The sequence below is a fragment of the Furipterus horrens genome, unplaced genomic scaffold (genome assembly GCF_987537825.1).
Source record: "Furipterus horrens unplaced genomic scaffold, mFurHor1.1.pri manual_scaffold_11, whole genome shotgun sequence".
Lineage (NCBI taxonomy): Eukaryota > Metazoa > Chordata > Mammalia > Chiroptera > Furipteridae > Furipterus > Furipterus horrens.
Genome location: NW_028327181.1, coordinates 62,811,225 through 62,836,146, shown reverse-complemented (window position 1 = coordinate 62,836,146; position 24,922 = coordinate 62,811,225). Strand labels below are relative to the sequence as shown.

The window sequence follows — 24,922 nt, the reverse complement described above, 5'->3', positions numbered from 1 at the left end:
ACCAAAATAGATTTAAATTATAACCATATTTATCAAGTAATCAATATAAAAATAATTTTTTTAAAAAAGTCAACTATATTCATACCCTCTAGGATGTCTATAATCAAAAAGACAAACAATGACAAGTATTGGCAAGGAGATACTGGAACCCCCATACACAGCTGGCGGGAATATAAAAGGATGCAGTCGCTTCGGAGAAGAGTTCGGCAGTTACTACAAAAGTTAAAGAGAGCTACCGCATGACCCAGCAAGCAATTCGCCTCTTAGCTACATACTTAAGAGATGCATCCACACAACTTTCACACAAATTTTCAGAGCAGCATTATTTATAACAGCCAAAAAGTAGAAACAATCCCAATGTCCATCCACTGATGAACAGGTGAAAAAAAATGTGATATATCCATACAATGAGATATTTGGCAATACAGAAAAATGAAATAGTGATTCATGGTAAAATACGGATGAACCTCGAAAACATGGTGAGTGAAAAAAGCCAGACACAAAAAGCCACATATTGTATCATTCTACTTTTCTGAAATATCTAGAGTGAGCAAATCTATAGACAGAAGATAGGTTAGGGGTTGGCAGTGGCTGGGGTGACAGAGGAATGGGGATTAATTAGATAGTAGAGACGGTTAGGAAACACTGTGAACATACTGAAGACCACTGAACACTGTACAATTTAGTAGTAAACTTTATGGTACATGAATTGTATCTGCATTTAAAATTCAATACACATTTTAAAATTCAAAGAAGTCAACTACAATTAGAAACTTTTGAGGTTTTTATTAAGCATAAGAATATGCACAGCGTTTTGCGACATGTGATACAAAGCAAGGAAACCCCTTCTTTCTCCGTGGTGTTCATAGAACAGTGTATAGACAAAAACACACCACTTCTAGAAATGACATATCTGTCTCACAGATGCCCCGAAATTACATCTATGACTCACAGAAACCATATACCAAACAAACACCAAGAATGTACACAGTTACAGCCTTCCCTTCAGGAGCCCAGAAACCATTCTCCCTTACCTCCATTGCCTCCTGGGCAATCTCTGGCATGTGTGACTGAGGGACCAGTTGGACAAGCCCCGTAATTAACTCTGCTGTACTGCCTTGGGTTTCAGGCCCCTGTTTTCTTGGATTCTGCAAGGAAAAAAGCAATTTTCAATTTAAAGAATTCATTTGACAGGAGCTAAAGGGAGGAGGGACTGTGGAGTGACTGCTAATGGGTACCAGATTTGTTCTGGGGGGTGATGAGTTCCAGACTCAGATAGTGGTAATGGCTGCACAAGCTTGTATATTCTAAAAACCAATGAACTGCACACTTTTAAATGGCGAATTTTATGGTATATGAATTATCTCTCAATAAAAACAGTAACTGTGAATTTTTTCAATAAATAAAAACTGCTTTTGTTAAGGACTCTCTTAGTCTACATCTATACTTGTTCATTAATATATATAATGTCCAGAAAAAGAAATTCTAATTAAAAGAAAACAAAAACGAAGTATTAGCTTTTCATAAGAAATTGTATCAATAATGTAATTTTTTTTTCTTTTAGAAACACTACAATGACTAAATAATGTACCTCTGGTTTGGAACTTACTGGTTTTAATCTTATAAATGATTGTGATCAAAGGCAAAGAAGGCGCACACTGGGTGAGGACTGCACAAACCCTGAGCAGCCTCTTGTCCGGTACAAAGGCCCTACCCAAATCCACACAGGGCTAGAAGCCACACCTCCAGATACCCACACCTTAGTCTTTTTCATTGTGGAAAAGCATTGTACACTAAGAAAAGCAAACTGGGAGGGTATATAAATGTGAGTGCCTACCTACTTAACGAGACTAAAAGCTTCCTGAAACTTGGAAGCATCTATTTACACTTCAAGCATATATAATTCATTTAAATGAGGCCAGTGCCTTTTGTGCCCACATTTTTCTTTTTTTTCCATCATAATGGTTAAGGTAAGCCCTAGGATATCTGTAATCTAAAACTGTTGGCCTATTTTCAAGCATTATAGTCACTCATTAATAACCCAATAACATTTATATCCAGTCACTAATAACCTGATACCAAAGACACGACGAGTAAAAAAGATGTTTCCTACCCTCCTGGAGCATGTAGTCTGAGGAGAAACACAAACATCAATAAAATAATCAAACCAACAAGTGTTAGGTTGCAAATGAGATAAGAACTACGAAGGCAGAGAACCTGTAACGGAAATGTGGCCCAGTCAGAGAGACTTCCTCAAGGTAGTGATAATAGCTCAGAATTAGCAGGAATTGCTATGGGAAGAGGAGAGGAAAGCATATGGTAGGCCAAGGGGACAGAAAGTGCAAAGGAGGCATGAAGGAATGTGGTAAGTAAGATGGAGGGAAAAATAGGCCATCATGACTAGAGTTAAAGATAAAGAAAAATATAATGCTAGAAGTGGTAGGTGGGAGTCAGATTTTGCATGACCTTGTAGGTCTATTTGCAGTTTGGTCTCTATCCCAAGAGCAATTTCAAGTCAGAGTCTTTAAGCTGGACAGGGGGAATTATAAGATTTGCTTTTTAAAGAGATCACCATAACTTTAGTGCAGAAAAATTATTAGAGCCAAGAGGCAAATGACAAAAGCTAAGCCAATTAGAAGGCTTAGAAAAGTAAAGAGTAATATGAATTAGAATAGAGGTGGTAGAGATGGAAGAAAATAAAATCGCACTACTTAAAAAATACCTTGATAAAGATCATTTAATAGTTATTCCTACACTTCTCCTATTTACTAAGATTTAGAATTTGTATACGTAAAATATGAAATAATCAACGAATCACCATTTTCAAAGTTGTTTAACCACTAGATGGCAGCAAAGAAAACAATTTCAATTTGAAACGGCCTTTTTGCCCTTGCTCAATTTCAAACTTGGAAAATAGCAAGTTTTAAGTTCTTGTTCTTTCAACAATAAAAAATATTTAACACATCAGTCATCAGTGACCTTAGTGCTTTCTTTGATCCTGAATTACAGCAATGCAAACAGAGCCGTGCTATTGTATATGACATGCATGATGAAATAACTCGTGCGACACAACAAGAGTGAGAAAAGGGGTATTTCATTACTTTTATAGTCTCACTGATAGTCTTTATGAAATTTTTACAATCCGAAGTTCTAACAATTTATTCTCCTAGACTCCCAAAGTTGGATGGGCTTTTCAAAGGGTTAAAGATATCACAGGCCTTCTTTTTGGGTCACTAATCCTTTAAGGAATTCTGTCTCCCTCTTGTTTCTCTTCAGAAAAATACTCATGCATCTTTTTTTTTTTTTTTTAATTCAGGGGGTTCATAGAACTCTTGAAACCATGGATATCAAGTAATAAACTCCTGTAGCATAGTAATTTGAAAGAAATGCCATCAAAATTGAATGTACCTTAGCACTTTTAAGGCCTATTGCTGAATAAAGCAGTAAATCTTTCTAGATGCTGATCTCCAAAGACTGGAGAAACTTCGCAAAAGTTGAACATGTATCCTATGAACTTTACAATATATTACTGTTACATTTGGGACATTGATATTAATGTTAACTATTCTATTAATAATAGCTAACATTTACTTATGCTTATTATGCATTTATTATACATTGTTCTAAAAACAACATGCTCGATATCAATCTTCTTAATCTCTCTAAGGTAGGAACTGTTGTAATATTTCACATGAGAAAATTAAAGCAGAGAGGTTAAGTCACTCAAATAAATCATGTAAGTAGTCTGTCTCCAGAGCCCACGCTTTTAATCACTTCATATAACTATCACTCATTTACATCTATTAATTCCTAATTATTTTGTATACCAGACTGATGCTCTCTGGAATCTAATACCATCTGAGGTTGTAAGAGCAATTAACAACAATAATTGAGTGCTAACCACACCCATTTTCAACTCTTCATTCCAATTCAGAATTTGTAGGCAAAGCCAGTGATAACAGAAGGCTGATAACAGAAAGAAAGGAGGATAGGAAAGCTAAATGGTTTGGCAATAGCAATTAGAGATTTTTAAAAAACAATCATTTAGATGTAGAAAGCACTCTGATTTATAGTTTGCTTCATTACCTCACCCCCATCTCAGGATAAAGCCTGAATAATAAATAATTTGGTAACAGGGTAAGGACAAAAGAGTTCACCGAAGTATATTAGTTAATAATAAGGAAAATAAAAGAGTAAAATAAATCTGATCTAATTATATTAGCATCCTCTATAAGTTAGTTTTCTTACTTTATGTCTTCAAGCATCATCAGAAAGAATTAGTAAGTAATTTTCAGCTAATAATTGTATTAAAGGTCTTGGTATTTCATTTAAACCAAACTAAATTAGTGTAATAATTTCAAGGCATTTCATGAAAATACTTACACAAAGCAAGAGTTTTGGGTCTGCATGAATGAGTTTCACCATGGACAAGAGAAGATACTTATAGCTTCTTGTCTCCAGGTCTGTAGGTTTTTCTTTAAATTTAAGGCTTGTTACCTTTTCTTTAAATGTAAGACTCTAAAAACAAAAACATGACATCACCTTGTAAGAATCAGACCTTGTTCAAGATAATAGCTGTCCAACATTCAAAAATAAATTTATAAAAAGTTTTGAGAAAACATACTTGATACCACCAAATGTGTGGTATTGGTAGAAACATGCAATAGTAATAAGCATAAGGTTAATGCTATTCAGTTTTTAAAAAATCAAATGAAAATTATTTCTGTAACATTTTAATTATTCTTATGTAACCTAATAAAATTTAAGAGGAAAATAGATTAAAATACTTAAAATATTATAGAAAAACATTAAAATATTTAAATATTTAAGAGAAAGATATATTCAAATATTGACTCCTATGTAAAACACAATTTCCAAAATGTAAAAACATTAAATGTAAAATATTTAGTCTACACCTTTCAAAATACATTAAGCAATGCATTTAACAAGCATCCTTCACAGACACAAATGTTTCAGACTATGACATTATCAATTGTAAGATCAATTGTATGTACAAAGAATGAAAAACCACTGTCAACTGTCACACACAAACAAATAAGATGCATTCTCAATTTCAGAGATGTTAATAACTAAAAGTGCTTTATAGAATTGATGAGATACACTGTACAGGTAACCTCTGTATTTAATAGTTTATTTATAAGTTTGTTTTTTCCTTTCAATGGCATTCCATCTCTCTCAAGTTACAGAATATGTGTATTTTGCCTGAAGAACAATGGTAAAACAGAGAAAGAACTCTTCGAGAAAGATTAATTCATGGAAAATGTGCTTCAGGTACTATGTTGGATGCTGTGCTGGTACTATAGATGTTATTTAACCAAAAATCCAGCAATTATAATCTGAATCCAATACCACCTTTCTCTCTATTCTTATCAACTATGTCCCCTTTTTCTTTAAAAGGACAAAAAATATCTGTTTTGACATGTATGCCTTTATGTGAGCACATACACAAATAGATGGAATATGCAGCATCTATGTACCTGTAATAAACGTGTCCAAATAAGCTATCTTCCAAAGGTAAAAAGTGGAGATGCATATCTGTAACACACAGCCACTATTCTCAGTGTCTAAGTGTGAGTAATACATTTGTTGTTATGCTCAAGAATGATGAAAATTTTTGGTCTTCACAGGGGAAGAAAAGTACATATTAGTGCTCAAGAGTGTCACTATACAAAAGAAATAGAAAACTTACAAATACTGGGTTTTTTTTGTACTTATAATCTGACCACAAATGTCTTACCAAATGAATTTAATATATCTGTTTCTACTGTTTGTTCCCATTTAACTTTTTTTTTTTTCATTCTAAGTTGAGGTAACACTTTAGATCAAGATGAAATTTTCATTGAACAAATTTATTTATTAAGACGTAACAAAGTATAACTCCTCTTCCCTGATGCAGCCATTGCACAGGAATGCAGATCAGAGAACAATGAACAGATATAAGAATTATCTCTTAATTAGTAATCCTTTCCAAAAAGTAATAATTTAATTATGTCATCTCCTAATCTCAGGTCGTCGTCGGCAGCCGTCCGTCTCGAGAGACGATGGTGTAGCTTCTTAAGAGTCTATCTGCACTGCTGAGAATGGCTGTGCAGTCCGACTCGGGAGTGACACGGTATCTGTCTCCTCCCATGTTGAATCGACATCTTTCGATGACGCTGGAGTGTCCTCTCCAGTGAAGCTGAAGCTACAGAGCCTGGGCAGGGTGATATGGAGGGTCTGCTGTTGCCCATGCAGCAGACCCCCCCTCTCTTTGCAGATGAAGGGTCCAAGGGAAAGACGGAGTCAATACAGCTTGGCTTCAGGTGCGCCGCAGGAGTTGCCGGTGTTGACTACAACGTCAAACCGCCTTAGGGACTCCGGCTCCAGATTTTCTGTCAGGGTTTACTCCCTTAGCCTTTCCCCTGAAGAGGTATGCCGCAAGGCAGCAGAGGTTTTTTGGAATCAGAGTTTTCCTTCTCTGATGTGCCCTGACTGGAAGATCGAACCAGCGACACTTAGCTCGCAGGCCGACGCTCAATCCACTGAGCCAAACCAGCCAGGGGGTAATCTCAGGTATCATCATATAAATTTTGTTCCAGAATGACTGCCTAACATGAGATATAAGACTGGAAAAATGCAAGTAAGTTTTTTGATTCAAACACCTTTTAATTAATGACCATTAGTGGGTTATATAGTAAGGAACAAATTGCTAAAGAAGAAATATATTTCTTAACTAGAAGTTAAAAAAAAAGCCATTAATTAATTTTTTCATTGATCTTCCCTACTGGAAATATTTTACTAGTTGGTATATGCACTTTGGCCAAAGAAGAGACTCAGTCGTGCCCAGGAAAAAATCCATAAATCAGAGTATTTAGATATCTATTAAGAGCCCAAACCAGCCGTGGTCTGTGTGGCTCAGTTGTTTGGAGCACCGTCCTATAAGCTGAAAGGTCACAGGTTCTATTTCTAGTCAGGGTACATGCCTAGGTTGTGGGTTCAGTTCCTAGTCAGGGCACATACAGACAGCAACCCATCGATGTTTCTCTCGCTCTCTCCTCCACTTTCTCTTTCTCTAGAATCAGTGAATATAACCTTGGGTGAGGATTAAAAAAAGGAAGGAAGAAAGAAAGAAAGGAAAAAAAAAAGGAACCCAAACCATTTGTTATCTTAAGACCATGACTAAATTACAGGCATGTAAGAAGCATTTGCTGCTCTGGCTGGTGTGGCTCAGTGGATTGAGCACCGACCTGTGAACCAAAAGGTTGCTGGTTCGATTCCCAGTCAGAGCAATAGATCAATGTTTCTTCCCCTTTCTTTCTTCTTCCCTTTCCCTCTCTCTAAAAATAAAGAAATAAGTTTTTTTGTTTTTTTTTTTTAAAAAGAAGCATTTGCTGAGCCAGTATCTTCTTTAAGCAAAATGTGCAGAAATTATACATATCTGTGGAAATTCATACATTGACTATTAAAAGGCTTAGTTTTAAAACAGTAAATGATGAGTGCTGAGACAAATATTTCAAATTTTTACAATACTACAAAAGCACAAAACGGAGAAGTTATGGCTCAATACTCATATGAAAAAAGCTAAAGAGTTTAAATGATTCAAAGTTCAATCTGAGATAATAATGCAATTTTAGACTGTTTAGTAGGAACATAGTATGAGATACAAGTTAACAGATTTCATCAATTATTAAACCACATCTGGAACAATAAAATCAGATCTTAACATGTCATTTTAATTGGAAAAAAAAAGCATTAGGTTAAATTATTTCCAAAAGAGAAAAAAACCAGATAGAGAGAGGTTCTGAAAGCAGGTCAAGTAAGAAATTCATTCACTCATTCAACGACTATATACTAAATGCCTACTACGTGTCAGATACTGTCTGGAGGCCAGGAACCCAGTGCTGAACGAGACTAAACTGCTGAAGAACCAGATACACACTGGACTGAATATTGACTCTTCACTAACCATGTGATCATTTATCATTCACTTACTAATGTTTGTGCCTCAGTTTCCATAGCTGTAAAACCAGATCGAACACACACACACGCACACTTTTAAAGAAAGCTAAAATAATAACATCTTCCACTGCTAAAATGATGGCCCAGAGTGAAAGAACCATGAGTCTGTAAAAATTTTCAAATAGCTCTTTCTATTAAGAAATGTATTTATCTCCAAAAAATAAAAAAGGCAGGGTGGTTGTAAAGCCTAGAAACGCAGATATTATTTTACCTTTTTACAGAATGAACTACTTGATTGCTATTTCTGCAGCAAGCTAAAGGCTCCGGTTCATCAAAGCCACAGATCATCTGAGGTAATGTAAACGAGGACAACCCACTGAACATGCCATGCAACTACAGTCGTTTTCAACTGGGGGCGATTTTGTCCCCCAGAGAATATGTGGGAAAGACTGGAGACATTTTGGTTTTCGTGACTGCTGGGGTTGGGGACAGGGGTGCTATTAGCACCTACATTACACGGGACAGTCCCTTACACCAAAATGTCAATACCGCTAAGGTTGAGAAATCCTGATGTAATGTGTTATCGCTAAACTGTTTATTATATACATTCACCTGTGTTTTCAGACTTTATGACACCTGTAGTGAGTTCATCATTATAAGTTTTCAAGCAAAAGCTACAAGACTGGCATTACTGTGAGGGAAAGTGCTTTGTTTAGTTCATCCTGCTTCCCTGGAATTAACACTGTGCCTGGGAGCTGGTGGGAGCTCAATATTTCCACATGTGTTGTCTGACTATTCACTTAATCAGGTTTAAGACAGGCAAGATTCACCTTAAGGATCACTCAAATTCTAAAATGTTCTTATTCTAAACAGTATTTCATATCAAACCTGCTAATTATTTCCCTGGAAAAAATATCACCTGAAAGCTGTTCTTTAGCCATTATGTACAAATACATATACACACAAAATTTCATACATATACAAATACATGAATATAAATAGCTTAAGAATAATTTTGAAAATCAAATGTGTACTGATAATTTCAGAGAATAATAGAATTAAATTCTTATCACAGGTATCCCTGAACTAAAAGAGATCTAGTTATTGATTCAAGAAATAATTATCAATAGTATAGTATATAGCTCCTAGAATCAGCTAGTAACTAGAAGTAAAATAACTTCTAAGTACAGGGAACATTTTCAGACTACCAATCAAATTTTGTCTTTGTTCAAAAGAATAATTTCGTTTCATTTCTTTCAATCCTCATGAACAAAAAAATTAAATTATGAACAGCTGTAATGAAGTTAAATTGGGAGTGAATATTAACTCTCCACCAATTTATACTATTAGAGGTAATTATTTCCAACAAGAAAAGGTAGAAAACTTAAAACAAAAAGTCAAATAAAGTTATAGCTTCCCAGAAGATAATCTGAAAGGAATAAATAGTTTGGTAAATAATTTTTAAACTGTAAATAATTTTCTAAAAAGTTTCTAAATGATGTCTAGTTAATAATATTTAAGTACCCATTACTGATGTTTATGTTATACTTGGATTGAATTTTCGATTTCTTAAAAATTAAGTACTTGGCATTACAAAAAGTCAACTAAAAATAACTTTGCATTTAATAAAACATCAGGGGATTTCCAGTCAGGATGGAGGCATAGGTAGATATCCTTTACCTCCTTGCACAACCAATAGAAAGAATTACAACTAGATCTCAAAACAAGTTAACACCCAGAACTGTCAGAAAAACAAGCTGTATGGAAGTCTGAAAACTAAGGATTTAAAGAAGCCACATTCATTCAGATAGGTAGGAGGGGCAGAGTCATGAAGACAAAGAAATTCAGCCCAAATGAAAGAACAGAACAAAACCCAGAAAAAGAACTAAAGAAAACAGCAATAACCAACCTATCAAATGCAGTTAAAAACACTGGTGATCAGGATGCTCAAAGACCCATTGAGTATTGCAACAACTTAAAGAAGAAATGAAGGCTACACTAAGTGAAATAAAGAAAAAATCTACAGGAAACCAAGGGTGAAGGCAAGGAAGATGGGATTCAAACCAATAATTTGGAACAAAACTAAGAAATAAGCATTCATCCAGAACAGCAAGAAGAAAAAAGTTTAAAAAATGAGGGTAGTATAAGGACCTGTGGGACATCTCCAAAAATGCCAACATCTGAATCATAGGGGTGCCAGAAGGAGATGAGGAAGAGCAAGAAATTGAACACTTATTTGAAAAAAGAAAGAAAGAAAACTTCCCTACTTTGGTGAAGGAAATAGACATACAAGTCCAGGAAGCAGAGTCCCAAACAAGTTGGACCCAAAGAGGACCACACCAAGACACATCATAATTAAAATGCCAAAGGTTAAAGATAAAGAGAGAATCTTAAAAGCAGCAAGAGAAAAGCAGAGTTACCTACAAAGGAGTTCCCATAAGACTATCAGCTGATATTGCAAAAGAAACTTTGCAGGCAAGAAGGGATTGGCAAGAAGTATTCAAAGTGATGAAAAGCAAGGACCTACAACCTAGATTACTCTATCCAGCAAAGCTATCATTTAGAACAAAGGGCAAACAGATAAAGTGCTTCCCAGACAAGGTACAGCTAAAAGAGTTCACCATCACCAAGCCATTATGATATGAGATGTTAAAGGGACTGACTTAAGAGGGTTATCAGCTGGGAAAGGGAAGAGGAGAATGGGGGAAAATGTGCAGGGATTAAGAAACATAATTGGTTGGTACAAAATAGACAGGGGATGTTAAGAACAGAGAACAGAATTGGAAATGGAGAAGCCAAAGGACTTATATGCACGACTCATGGACATGAAATAAGGTGGAGATATTGCTGGAGTGAAGGGCAGTACTGGGCAGAAGGGGACAAAGGGGGAAAAATTGGGAAAACTGTAATAACATAATCAATAAAATATATTCTCAGAAATAAATAAAACCTCACTATCATGCTCTTTGGGCTATAAATTTTAGGCTAATCCCAAAACGTACGGCACAGCAAACTTCTCTATTTGAACACCTAAGGTAAATAATCCTTTGCAACAACTACTGCCAAGTGGATAAGAGTGAACTACCACAACATAAAGCCGAAATATCTTATTGAATAAGGGAGCCTGGAAAAAGAGAAGCATGCCAGTGAGGAAGCTGTTTAAATTATCTTCTAAGTGTGAAGTGGCTAATATACCAGATAAAACTAATAGGCAAAAACATGCTACATTTTCATTTGAAATGACATGATGAGACTATGATGGTAACTAAGCACTGAAAAGTCAAAGAAATGAAGGACTTTTCTGAGATAGTTACAATGGGTCATACTTACAGCCACAGAAGCCCACTGCCACGCAAAACAGTGACTGGTTGGCATCTGATCATGTGAGCGACAGCAGCCAGTAAGAATAGAAAATAAGAAGCAGAAGACAAAGCACCACCAATCAATGTCAAGAGTTGCCATGAATAGCAATATATGACTTCCACAATCCTATAATTAACTGTCTGTTTAATGGGGCTCCCCATGAATTTTAAAATTCCATAAAGAGTACTAATTTGTCAGAATATCTAATCTGAAAGTCTGTTTTTATTCTGTTTAAACACAAACTCCAATATCAAAGTGCCTATCATTTTAAGCCATCAAAGCATGTTTGCTGAGTTACTTTATTTTAAATAAAAATTTTTTATTTTATTTCTGATTTCCTATGTGTAATAGTCAGCATCCAACGGTAAACTGAATGAGGAGAAACGTTCACTCTAACCCAGAAGCCCGCTTCCCCTACTCATCCGCAGAAGATGAGGAGCTAATCAAAATATTTTGATTCGTAAGAGAAAAAAACTATTTTAAAAAGTGGCATTAAGATTTTAACAGCATTTTGTGAGAAAATTTCCCTAAGAAAAATAAGTTCAACTCATTGAAACAGTGAAAACCAACATCATAAGCTAGGATTGCAACAATACCGCAGTATACAACATATCACAATACCTATAGAAAAGGAAGGACACATCTGATTTTCTAAAATAATCAAAACAACAGGAACAGGATAAAGACACTGAAAATGCAAGAGGAAGAAGGTGGGATTCAAAGTTCATGATTAATCTTACCGGTGCCATTCGTATCGCTGGGTGTGCTCCGCAGCCCTGCACTGCTTTATGAAGTGTTTCACCAAACATATTTCGAAGTTCAACCGAGTGACAATATACAGCATCGATCTTAGGCCACCAATCCAATGCAGACTGGACAAAATCAGAGACCATAAGAAAAGAAAAGTACAAATTTGTATGAGTTATATGCTCTGGTTATTACTGTAGTTTGTTTAATCCTTTTGTGAGAAACTTTCTAGGACCATGCAAACACACACCATGATTTCCAATGTCTTCAAATATCTTTAATTCAAATCATACATCTATTTTAAAATATAATAATAAATACGGGACAAACTGCCTGCTTCATGAGCACGATCATATAGTGTCTCTTCTCACTGATAAGTTAGTAAATTTGAAAAACAGAGCCTTTAGAGAACTAATTCTATAACCAATTGTCTTTTATTAGATTAATGTTTTACAAATTTCAGAAACATAAGCATATATAGTATATATTTTCCCAGGTAAGAATGTGGTTATCAAAGCTTTAAAAGAGATTAGTGGTTCAACACAATGTGGAAGGAACACATGGGTGAACAATCACTTATATGCCTACAAACAACAATGATAACTACAACATGAAATTAGTAAATGATATAAAGCTATTAGTAAACCTATAATCTTAAACTGATATGCAATAATGGCACAATACATGAAAAGACTAATGATCACCACAAAGACAAAATGATCATAGCTAAGTATTTCTTAGCTATGAAGAGAATCATTTTATGCAAATATTTTTATATTTTGTTTAACCAGTTTAACTTTGATTCTAGTTTTTAATGCCTATTTTATTTGAAAGTGTATTTTCTTTTTTGAAAAGATTGTATTTATTTATTTTTTAGAGAGAGGGGAAGGGAGGCTGAAAGAGAGGGAGAGAAACATCGATGTGCGAGAGAAACACTGATCGGTCACCTCTCACATGCCCCCACCTGAGGACCTGGCCTGCACCCTAGGCATGTGCCCTGACGGGGGAGGCAGAGAGGCAGCCTTTCGGTCTCTGGGATGACGCCCAACACATTAAGCCACATCAGTCAGGGCTAAAACTGTATCTTTAAGTTTTATGTTTTAATTAATTAATTATTATATTATGAAAAATGACAATTATGAAAATCACTAAAACTATGAAGTTTATAGTTAATATGAAAATGACTGGATGAATTTTCACTACATATGGAGAGTATGCAAGGAATGGGATGACTTAAAGTACAGGCTTCAAATTTGCAATATTTCTGCTACAGAAAATACCTGAAAGAACAACTGACCTAGTAGGGAACAGGGATTTAATAGCATCACATCCTACTCGCGGGTTCCTTCTTATTCAAAACTAAGCTAGTTAAATTCTCAACATTTAACTTTTCCATCCATAATTCTCAGAATATTTTCAGTAGCATCTAGTTATATTACTTTAACCCAAAACTTTGAATTACAAACTCTATTTACTAGACAGTAAATTAAACAACCAATTTATAATACATAATTTGAATATTAAACTACAGAGAGGAAGGCACTCTAAAGTAGTGAGGGAAGAAATAATTTTGGGGGATAATATGATTGTTTGCTTTTCCCCTCAATTCTTAGTTTATTTAAGCTAATTCCTAAACAAATGATCAAGTTTCAGCTTGGTTATATAATGAGTTCTTTAAACTTGGGTCAATCTGGTCATCTGACTTGCCCCAACAACCAATACAGCATGATTTCCATCCATTTACTAAGAATATAACTTGTATTAATCAGCTCAAAATTTAAAAGGCTGAATAATCACAAAAATGCATTGAAATAAGGGTCCTCTTCACTCTACTAACCCCATCAAATGAGGGAGGGGACAAAAAAAACAAAATTTATTTACAACAAACTGTGTATTTATTCTTACATGTTTAAACTTTAGTCACCTTCAAACTAGTCTCTGTTTGATGCAATACACCTATCAAGGCTTTTTTTCCACTGCTCAAAATAGTTTTTGAACTGTCAATTTTGATGCTTTTTAGTGCTCCTGCCATTTTTGTTTCACCTTTTCCACATCAGCAAAACATTTAACTTTGAGGACTTTTTTCATTCAGGGAAACAAGAAAAAGTTGCTCCGGGTGAGATCTGGAGAATAGAGAGGGTGGAGCAGGGGAGTCATGCCGTTTTTGGTTAAAAACGCTAAACACTCAACATGGTGTGGGCGGGCACACCTGTAAATCACCCATCATGAAATGGGTAAATGTACTGAAAAAGTCTTCCAAAAAGAAAGTCACTGAAGCTGAACACAGCCTCTCACAACAACACCAGCTGGCATAAAGATGGGTTCCTAGAACACTCACCAAGCAGGGGAAGCCTGTACTAAAAGGGGTCTGCCCTCCAGAAGATAATTCTGGTTTTTGGGAAGTCCCCCTCTCTAGTCAAAAACTGATTAAAGAGATACGTTTCCCATATAACATCCTATTAAATTACTGTCCTTTTTTTTAAGTTAGTTTATTGGGGTGATACTGGTTAACAAAACCTTACAGATTTCAAGTATACAACTCAACAAAACATCATCGGCACACTGCACTGTGTGCCCATTACCCAAAGTAAAATATCTTTCCATCCCCATTTTCCCCCACTTTGCCCCCTTCCACCTCCCCCCACCCCCCTTCCCCTCTGCCTATCACCATACCATTGTCTGTGTCTGTGTGTTTTATATATATATATATATATATATATATATATATATATATATATAAATCCCTTCACTTTTTTGTCACCAAACCCCCCAATCCCCACTCCTCTGACAGCCGTCAGTCTATTCTATGTATCTATGCCCTGTTTCTATTTGGTGTGTTAAATTATTTTATTCGATTCCATATATAAGCGATATCATATGGTATTTGTCTTTCTCTGACTGGCTTATTTCACTTAGCATAATAATCTCTAGGTCCATCCATGCTGATGCAAAAGCTAAGACATCTCCCTTTTTACAGCTAACTAATATTCCACTGTGTAAATGTACCATGGCTTTTTTATCCAACTACTGATGGGCATCTGGGCTGTTTCCAAATCATACTACCAGGTATACCCTATAGAACAACTTGATTTTAACTTAAGATTTGGTGATTTTCATAATTGGTACTTTTCATAATTTATAAATTCATTCATTTAAAAATAAAAGTTAAAGATACACTTTCAAATAATATAGGCACTAAAAACTAGACATCATATAGTTAGTAAAAATTTTTATGTTTTGAGTAGTTACTAAATGTGTCCTTTCTAAAATAAGTCAAAGCAGACATTCTTTTTTTTTCCTTGAAAACACTAAGTTTATTGCCAACAAATGGCAATACTTCTACAATATGATCAAACTATGTGGCAATTCTTCAAGAGATCATTTAAATAAATTTTCAGATGCCTTGGAAATAATTTCTTTAACCAAAACCTCTCACTAGAAAGAGACCATCTCATTCTCAATATGTGAACTATCCATAGTAAACTACAATAAATTGCCGTAAGGAGAAAATAGAGTACTAAGTACTATACCAGCTACAGTTCATTGATATGTGTATTATTTCTTTAATTTCCCAATTATACCAATGTATCTAATTTAGTCTAATGGAAGCTTATAAAGAGTAAGAGTTTAACATGACCTTGTAACTATATTTCATCCCTTATAACATGCCGTAATAAGAAAGGTGATAGTACCATGAGTACCATTTTAGAAATTGAGAAAAGCTTACATTATAACAACATTCAAATACTGAGGAGACTTTCAGATTCCTTAAGAAGAAACAGTGGAATATTTTAGAGCTAAACACTGTGCTTATGAACTGAGTATGAGTATGTTTCACAAAAGCAAAACAAAATTGCAAATACCATTACTACTAAATAAACTCTCAAAAACACCAGTGAAACTTTTGAGAATGTGGTGATTTTTTAAAAATCTATGAATTGGCGAAAGAACCATAAAAGAAGAAACGTATGAGGTGTATTGAACCAAGAATCATTCAAAAGGAAATCTTACACTAAGAATGAAATTTAAGATTATAAGTCCAAATGTCTAAGAAAAATTTCATGACAGAGCATTTTCATATTAACTGTCTTCAGTGAGATTCAAAAAATAATTCCATGAATTTACCTATTTACTTTATAAACAATCCTTTCAGTCAGAAAGTACTTCAGAATCAGTAAGAGGGGGGGACCCCCCCCCAAAAAAACAATATATCAAACAGTCTATAATTATAAAGTATCGTTATCAAGGTATAACTTTAAAAGATACTTTATAGACTCAAATTTATACTACTTTTTAAGCTATTCATTGGAAGGTTACTGATGCTTAATATTTTTAAACTTAGTCAATATAGATTTTTTTTATAAAAATAGATTTCATATTGATGTGCCCCTCTGATACAGACACAGCCCACCTCCACACATGCAGTGCCCATGAGGGCCGAGGAGGACGCACCACCACCTCACCACACACGCTGAGGCATGCATGAAGCACCACTCCAGCATGCTTGAAACCACAAAGGAGCAGCTCAGCCACTTACAGCAGTGCCAAGTCCATGCTTGAAAGTGCTCTATATAGTCAATTGTAGACAAAAATATTTTACAATTAAAGTAACTAGCCACAAAATATCAAAAAAGTATATACTTGGGTTTATTAAATACAAGTTTTAAGCATTTATCTAAAGCCATCCACTCTAATAAATGGAATGTTTTTAGTATTATAAGCCAAAGGGGGAAAAAAGTATTTTAGTTTTGAATTACACATAAACTTGAGGGGGATATCATCTTTTTTTTTTTTTTTTTAAACAAACCTGAAAGTAAACCCTGAGGTTACAATGTACTGTCTCATTACACTGGTAAAAGTAACAAATTTTAAAGTTTTTAATACAGACATACCTTAGTTACAATCAGATTTGTTAAGCTTTCCTTTTTGGAACAAACTGTATTTAATGTTACTTCTACCTATAATTTAACTCACTGATACTCAACTGAGGGAGGTGCCACTCCCTCCGCCAGTTTTAGTTGTTCCTAACGTTTGGGGGAGGGGAAAAGGGGCAGCACAAATGGCTTTTTAATAAAATATGGACCAGGGCCGCTAAACAACTTGCAACACACAAAGCAGTCCTGCACAACAAAGAATTATCCTACCCCACGGAAAAAAATTAAATGTAACTAAGCAGCTTTATTACTAGTTATTTTCCCCCTGCAGTAATGGGTAAAAGAAAATGTGGGCAGACGTTTCTTTAATTCAACACATCCTAGGCAAATGAAGATGGGGAGGTATTTTTAACTCACCGGAGACACACTCTTAAAATGAATTTGATGATAAAGAGGACAAATATACTTAAGTCATCAATGATTAAAGTCCTTTTTAAGGGAGGAAAACAGGAAAAAGTTAACCAATTTACATATCTGTGAATATCTATAAATGGATAAAAGTGGAACTATGGTAAATAACATGTGAGAACCTTCAAAATATGATTGTTCATAATCAAAAGAACAGAATTTTTTAAATCAGTGGTCCAAATCAGATATGGTTTTACTATCTTTCAATTGAATGTACTCCTGTCAGAGTTGAAGGTTTCACAAATACTTTTAATGAGTTTGCATTTTGTCTGATATGGTTTTGTAACACGTGAACACTGCTATTTAAGTATGTTAATATTTCATTTGTTTAAGGAAGACTAAAAAGTACAATCAAATATGGTCTCCCCATACTGGGCTACAACATCACCACTTTTAACTTAAACGGTAAGGTGACAAATCAGAACATATCAAATGCTGGGGAAAAGCTAACAATACTAAAATAATATGTGATAAACTGTGGGATGAAAACGTAAAGTTATATTTTCAGTGGCACTGTTCTCAAGGACTCTTGATGCAAATAAAATGTTTTAAAAGGTTTAATCTTTCCAAAGGACCCTATTAACTCCACCTTCCCTAAAAACGGCCCTCAGGTCAACACTGAATATGAAAAATACAACTGTATATGTTACTAAAGAACCACCTGTGAGAAATCTTCCTATATTGTACATCTAAATTCAGAATCTTCTGTAAATAAAGAACATCTTTCTTAAAAAGAAACTTTTTTTAAAAAAGAAAAAAATTTAAGTAATTTAGCAATACCTTTTGGACTTACATTGGTGATGATTCGATGGAGTGAATTTACCAGCACATAGTGAAATGTAGAAGGGGAATTCTGAGCCAGACAGATCTACAGATGAAAGAACAAGATAGGAGATTATTTCTGTGAGAAAAATATTTCTGTGAGAAAATAGGAGATTATTTCTGTGAGAAAAAAACACAAATGAGAACAAAAGGGAAAACAAAAAAGTTTTTAAAAATAGAATAAAATGTTAAGGTCTTATAGTTAACATTGATATATAATATTGAGCAATGCCAATACAAGTGTAACCTATTCATCTTTCTAGTCTTTTCATATTTATAAAGGATCAATAGCATCAGTCAACATAACCGGATAAAAACCAGCGCTCTCACCTTAAAGTGTTGGTTGTTGTGGGGGCTGATACGGAAGCAGGAAACAAGGCAGTCAATCATCAGATCCACGTCTGCAGGCTGACTGCCTCTTGAGAATGGTTTACTTGGATTAAAAAGCAGGTTCTATGAAAATCCCAAAGGAAAACAAAAGCCTTTAAACAGACATGCAGGATTTCTTTTACTAGCACTTAATAATATCAACACATCATCCTCACCGATGGCAGTAACAGTCAGGTGCCAAAAGAAGCACAAAGCATTAACACTGTAGTTCATCAGTCTGATAAACTTCTTACTATACCATATATAATTCCTTCCAGGTCCTAATTTATATATTATTGTAAAACCAAGCCTGAATATTTATGTCAATTTAAGAAAATTCATTAATATGCATTTTCTTCATACTCTACACCACTTTATTTAGCCTGAGGAACATAGTAACAACAAAAGCAGGTCCTATGAACTCATTATCAAGGAAGACTCTGAACTTGAGTATTAGCAATGATCTCCAACAATGATTTAGTTTAATACTTATACTTGAAGTTTACTTCTCATTTAATTTTTTAAAAGTTCACAGTAAAGAAATAATAAGCATGTTACCTTAAGATCAACCACCATGGACTGAACTAGTAGGAAAATGACAGAGTTATCCTCCCAATTGATGTAGGTACTTGCTTTACACAGCTTGACACAGGCAATGGCAGCACTTTCAGTCAGCTGCCTGCTTCCTCCATGGCCAGCAAGTGCTTTTCGTAGACTGTCCAGAAACAACTTCTACAGAATTCAAATATAGCAAAAGGGTAATATATGAAGTTTCTCAGATTTCAGATTTATCTAATATAGCAGCAAATTATCAGCCTCTTAAAACTGTACTCTTAAAAATTCTCAAGGACACAGATAATAGTGTGGTGACTTTGGGGGAAAGGGGGGTGCGTGGTGGTGAAAGGGGGTATGGGGGGATAAATGGCAATGGAAAAATTACAATAAAAACACAAGAAAAAATAAATAATATATCATTGATATCTGCGAGTTTTAATTTCTCAATTAAAGTAGTTGTCTTTTAAACATTTCTCAAAGCCCTAAAAACAGAATCTGTTCTTGATGTTCTTTGTTGAATTATTAAAGAAACATAAAAAACAGTCCTTCTCAAATGAGGTAGTTGAATTCTCAACCCTGAATTCAGCTGATCATATTCTTTTTTACAGTACCTTTAATTTCTAAAAATTATATATCAAAAATAAATAAATATTAAAGTATACTAGTTCCAGTCTATGTCAAACTGTTCATCCGTACCTAAAACTCTAGGCTATATTCAACATATAGTCTTCTAAGAATATACCTAAGGTGGTTCTATTGCTCCAAATTCTGTTCCTCACAAAAAGTTACACCTTCTTGTGATCTCAAACCCTCTTCGCACCTTTGGCTTTTCCCCTAAATGAAAACCCCACATATCCACGTATATGTACTCCAAATATAATATGTCAAAAGCTAAATGCACCAAAAAAACAGCTGAATATATATATACATTCTTCTCAAGCACACAAGGAACAATATCCAGGATAGACCATATGTGAGGCAACGAAACAAGTCTTTAATAAATTTTAAAAGACTGATATCATATAAAATATCTTTTCTAATCACAGTGAAATGAAACTAGAAATCCCAGCAGCAGAAGGAAAACTAGAAAATTCACAAAGTAAAAATTAAACACCATTAGTTAAAGAAAAAAAAATCACAAAAAAGAAGAAAATAGCTTGAAATACATCAAAGTGAAAACACAACACTATAAAACAAAGCAGTGCTAAGAATTTATACTTGCAAACTCTCATATTAAAAAAAGAAATCTCTCAAATCAATAGCTGTATGCCTTAAAAAAACTCAAAAATGAGCAAACAAAACCCAAAGTAAGCAGAAGAAAGAAAATAGTAAAGATTAAGAGCAATGATAAATGACAGAGGATAGAAAATAACAGAAAAAAATCAACCACCACCCTGTACATGTATGTATATTCTGATATGAATGTTGGTATAAACAAGCAGAAATGAATGGAAGGATACATACCAACAATTAACACTAGTTAGCGCACAGAAAATGTGACTAGAGAATACATAAAAAAATACTGTTTAAAATCCAGAAAGTTTTAAAAATCTAAATTTTATAATCTAGAAAAGTATTAGAGAAAAATATGGAGATTTATTTCAAAAATCTTGGAAAGTTTCGGACACAAAGGTCACATAGCATATGATTCCATTTACATAAAATGTCCAGAATAGGCAAATCCATAGACAGAAAGTAGATTCGTGGCTGCCAGAGGCTGGGGGGAGACAGGAATAAAGAGTAACTGCTAATGGGTATGAGGTTTCTGGAATTGGATATGGTGATGATTGCACAACTTTGTGAATATACTAAAAACCACAGACTTGTACAATTTAAAAGGGTGAATTTTATGGCATGTATATTGTATCTCAATAAAATGGATACATAAATTCTTGGGAAAAGTCAGACCAAAAAACTAGAAGACCAAAATACAAAAAAAAAAACAAAAACAAAAACAAGACTTGAGTTGACTGTATACACATTTTAAATATCTAAATAGCAAAAACAAAAATACACAAAGTTTACAAAACGAAGCCAAGTAAAAAGTGTACACACACCATACAAGTCAACAGTAGACAAACAATTCAATGGAACATAAGATATTCACAGAAGATATACAAATAACCAATAAACATTTGGAAAGATATAGTTGTAATTATTAAAATGAAATTTCATTTAAGTACTACTGAATATGTATATTAGCTCTTTACCTGTTTTCCCAATAAACAAAAAAATTACTATTTTGAAAGGGTCTGAAACAATGTAACATGAAAAATGGTGTCTTCACAATGGAAAAGTTGGGATATAGACCTAAATGGAGTGCCACAGCAGCACAGACTCTCAAGGATTACATACTTCATTTACTTAACCATCAATGCATAAATTCTCTATTCAATAATTCTATAAAGTACTGAATCACTCAGCTGATTCTGAACATCATGTACAGCAAGTTATGCAGGAGCCCATACCATGTTTAGTCAGCTAAGAGTATTTCTCCCAAAGTGGCAAAAGAAAAGAAATGTATTACCAAACCCAACTGCATACAGAAGTTCAAATAAAACAGTAAGATTATTACCTAGGTCTTATTCTTTAAAAATCAGAGTACCTCTTAGAATTACCTGTTGCTCTAGTGCCAATTTCACTATAAATGGCATATGTGGTATCCTGCCTTCTTATAAAATGCTATAAAAACTGTTCTAAAATCCCTAAAATGAGTTACTAGACAATGTCATCAGCACTAAGTGAAAAATACATGAGTGTGTTAAGTCCTAGTAGGGACCTCACAGTAACTACAACAGAAACTATACTTAACACTGACAGAAGTATCATTTAGTCTTCTCTGATAAAAGAACGAAACTAGGGATTGTTTTCAAATCTTTAATTAATGAGTGGTATCATTTATTTCCCCTCCAAATAAATTTATATACAGGTGTGTCTCTGCTAAGGCCAGCAAACAGAGACCTAAAATGGTTATAATTAGAAATGGTCCCCTGAAATATCGTGCTTATAAACGCTAAGCCCGAAGCTATACACACCTTGAGTAAAACAAACCACTTCACATGTGGACATATGGAAATCATTTTCCCCCCCCTCACCTTATTCATGTTATTTTCATCAACCACATCCCTGGATATATCCTGGATTATTTCTGGACACAAGATAAGAAGAATGATTTGTAGTGGCCAAACTGCTGCTTTACGTTTGGTGCTTTCAGCAAAACCATCCACCAAGTCAAACAGTTTTTCTGCACACTCTATGTGAAAAATATAAATATTAAATAACATTATTAGGTGAGAAGAAAATCTCTGGCATTAAATTAAAAGCTGGCATTATCCAAAAATCCAAAGGCTATATTTTTAGATGATAAACTTGGAAGTTCACTTAAAACAAATTCATTCAGGTAAGCAGACAAGCAACATTATATTGCCTGTGTATTAGAAGAGCTATCTTGATCCATCCTAGAAAAATCCACATTTTAGAATGGCCACACTTGTGTTTAACCTCAATGTGAAGGGTCTTACGCAAAGTCTGATGTACCCAAGGAACAGGGACTGGACAGCTTCAGTAATCTGTATTCTCTGCCTTGCAGTTGTGTCTGGAGAATTCTAGGTAAGAATTCTACTTTATACACAGCTCCCTAAATACACAGAACAGCCTCAGAGCATAATAAACTGCTTCTTGGCAATAAAGAGCCATCAAATATTGCATCCATAACTCTAATTAAAGATTAGAGCTGCATTTCAAATGTCTTTATTTGCTCAAGAAAAAGAAAAAGGATTGAGGATAATTTAGAAATATAAGAGAAAAAATTTCCTATTTGACATCAATTGATAAGACATAAAAGCACCGTATAAACCAAAAATAACTTGGAAAGTGATAGGTTTTTACCTCATAAGTAAGAGTTTAAAAGACAGAAAAAAAACAACAAAAAACAATCTTATCCTTACCAGCCATATCAGTCTGCGGAATCTGGTATAGCTTTGTAAATTCATCTGGGTAATTTTCTACCCAGTTCCAAAATGCCTACAAATAATAAAACATGTTTTTTATATGAAAGCAGGGATATTTTCTTAACATAGTAAATAAAATGTTACACAGCTTCAATTATATCACAAACTTCTAATTTCCTTCAAAAGAATATTACAATGCATCTTCCTAAAAATTAATGTAAAATTATTAGGATTTTGAATTAACTTTATTCAAAATCCTAAAGACAGCAATATTTATAGCTAAAAATGAATAAAATTTTAATACCAAAGAGGTTATGACTTACTTTTTCCAGGCTATTTATAACTGCTAACTGTGCAACCTTCTTTAGGGCTTTAAATTTAAGTGCTGTTTCTGGGGGGGAAAAAAGTTTTAAAATTAACTCTAATTAGTTAGAACAAATGCAAATCAAGCTAAAACTTAAAAAAAAAAAAAAAAAACCCTTTTGTTCCAGCAATGTAAAGCCAAAGACAATTAATATAACCTGAAAATACACTGGCTCTGTCCACTAAAAACAAAACTCAATAAAAAGCAAGCATCGCTGGTCACGACATGGAGCAGCCAGCGATGAAGCCGCCAAGTTCAAGGCAAACAAGTAAGTTTGACTTATCAGAGGAAGAACCTATTAAATATGAATAAACTCCAATTCAGATATCATGGCTACCCCCGTCATGAGTGAAATCTCAGTTTCTCGGTTTATGTACTCTTCCAGGTTATAAATTTAAAGATATTAGAAAAAAATATCCAAAAAAAAAGTAAAGAACTAAAGAGCTATAGTACACAAGACATATTGTGTTCTGCACCAGAAGGGAACTGTCCAAATATAGAGTCCCACTGATGTGGCTTGGTTGGGTGTTGTTCTACAGAGTGAGAGGTCGCCGGTTCAATTCCCAATTGGGGCACATGACTGGGTTGTGGGTTCGGTCCCTGGTCGGGGTGCATACGAGAGGCAACTTTAACTGATGTTTCTCTTTCACACTAATGTTTCTCTCCGTCTCTTTCTCCTTCCCATCCCCTTTCTCTAAAAATAAATAAATCAAATCTTTAAAATATATAAAGAGTGTCCCAAACCTTATGGACCTCTACCAGCAGTATGGATATCACTCATCATCATCCAATGCCAAATGGAGGGACTCCTGACATAGCCAACTGCTGAAATAATGGAAGAGCTTACAATCTGCCTTAAAAATAAGCGGAAACCCTTAATGCACTGTTATGGAGGAGTTGGGAGATCGTGTCTTGTAGCCACCAGCTTGTCTCCCACTATATCTGTCTGACACAGACCTAAGAGCACCTAGAGCAATACAGACCATAAAGCAATATAATTATCTTCATGACTTCCAGGACAAACTAGTTACACACCTATTATCAACAAATTCACTATCAAGATCTGTACTGGGGGGGCGGGAGGGGTGTATTTCAAACAGTATGTATACATGACCATGTCTGAAATTTAAGAATTCTGTGACATAATCTGTATTGAAATTAAACTACTACTGTTATCAACTTGAATGTAAATGTGCAGATAGTCCTAAAGCTTTTATTAATTAAAAAAAGTAAATATGCCTTGAATTACAAAGGTGGTTGTGTTTTTTTCCCTTCGTTTTCTTTTTAAAAATAACTTACTTTTAAAAAATATGAAACATACGGTCATTGTAGAAAATTCAAAAAAATACACAACAGTCTAAGGGAAAATTAAAACATCATCCATGATTCTACCCTTCGAAGACAATCACAGTTAACAGTTTGGTAAATTTTCTTCTATCCATTTTCCTATG

General features: G+C 34.4%; 1 protein-coding gene and 1 pseudogene across 2 annotated transcripts in view; one reads left to right on the top strand and one right to left on the bottom strand.

Annotated features, from left to right (window-relative positions):
- Window positions 1-24,922, bottom strand: part of NF1 (neurofibromin 1) — a 211,097-nt gene that overhangs the window by 135,691 nt on the left and 50,484 nt on the right. For both annotated transcript variants that reach the window (XM_090257326.1, XM_090257327.1), the window contains exons 6-14: window positions 23,431-23,498; window positions 23,105-23,180; window positions 22,253-22,410; window positions 19,161-19,334; window positions 18,564-18,686; window positions 18,205-18,279; window positions 12,063-12,194; window positions 4,384-4,518; window positions 1,035-1,148 (exon numbers count right to left, since the gene is read on the bottom strand). In XM_090257326.1, coding sequence (XP_090113452.1) covers window positions 1,035-1,148; window positions 4,384-4,518; window positions 12,063-12,194; window positions 18,205-18,279; window positions 18,564-18,686; window positions 19,161-19,334; window positions 22,253-22,410; window positions 23,105-23,180; window positions 23,431-23,498 — 1,055 coding nt within the window. The remainder of the gene's footprint in view (window positions 1-1,034; window positions 1,149-4,383; window positions 4,519-12,062; window positions 12,195-18,204; window positions 18,280-18,563; window positions 18,687-19,160; window positions 19,335-22,252; window positions 22,411-23,104; window positions 23,181-23,430; window positions 23,499-24,922) is intronic.
- On the top strand, window positions 23,712-24,584 carry LOC149997997 (cyclin-dependent kinase inhibitor 3 pseudogene; annotated as a pseudogene).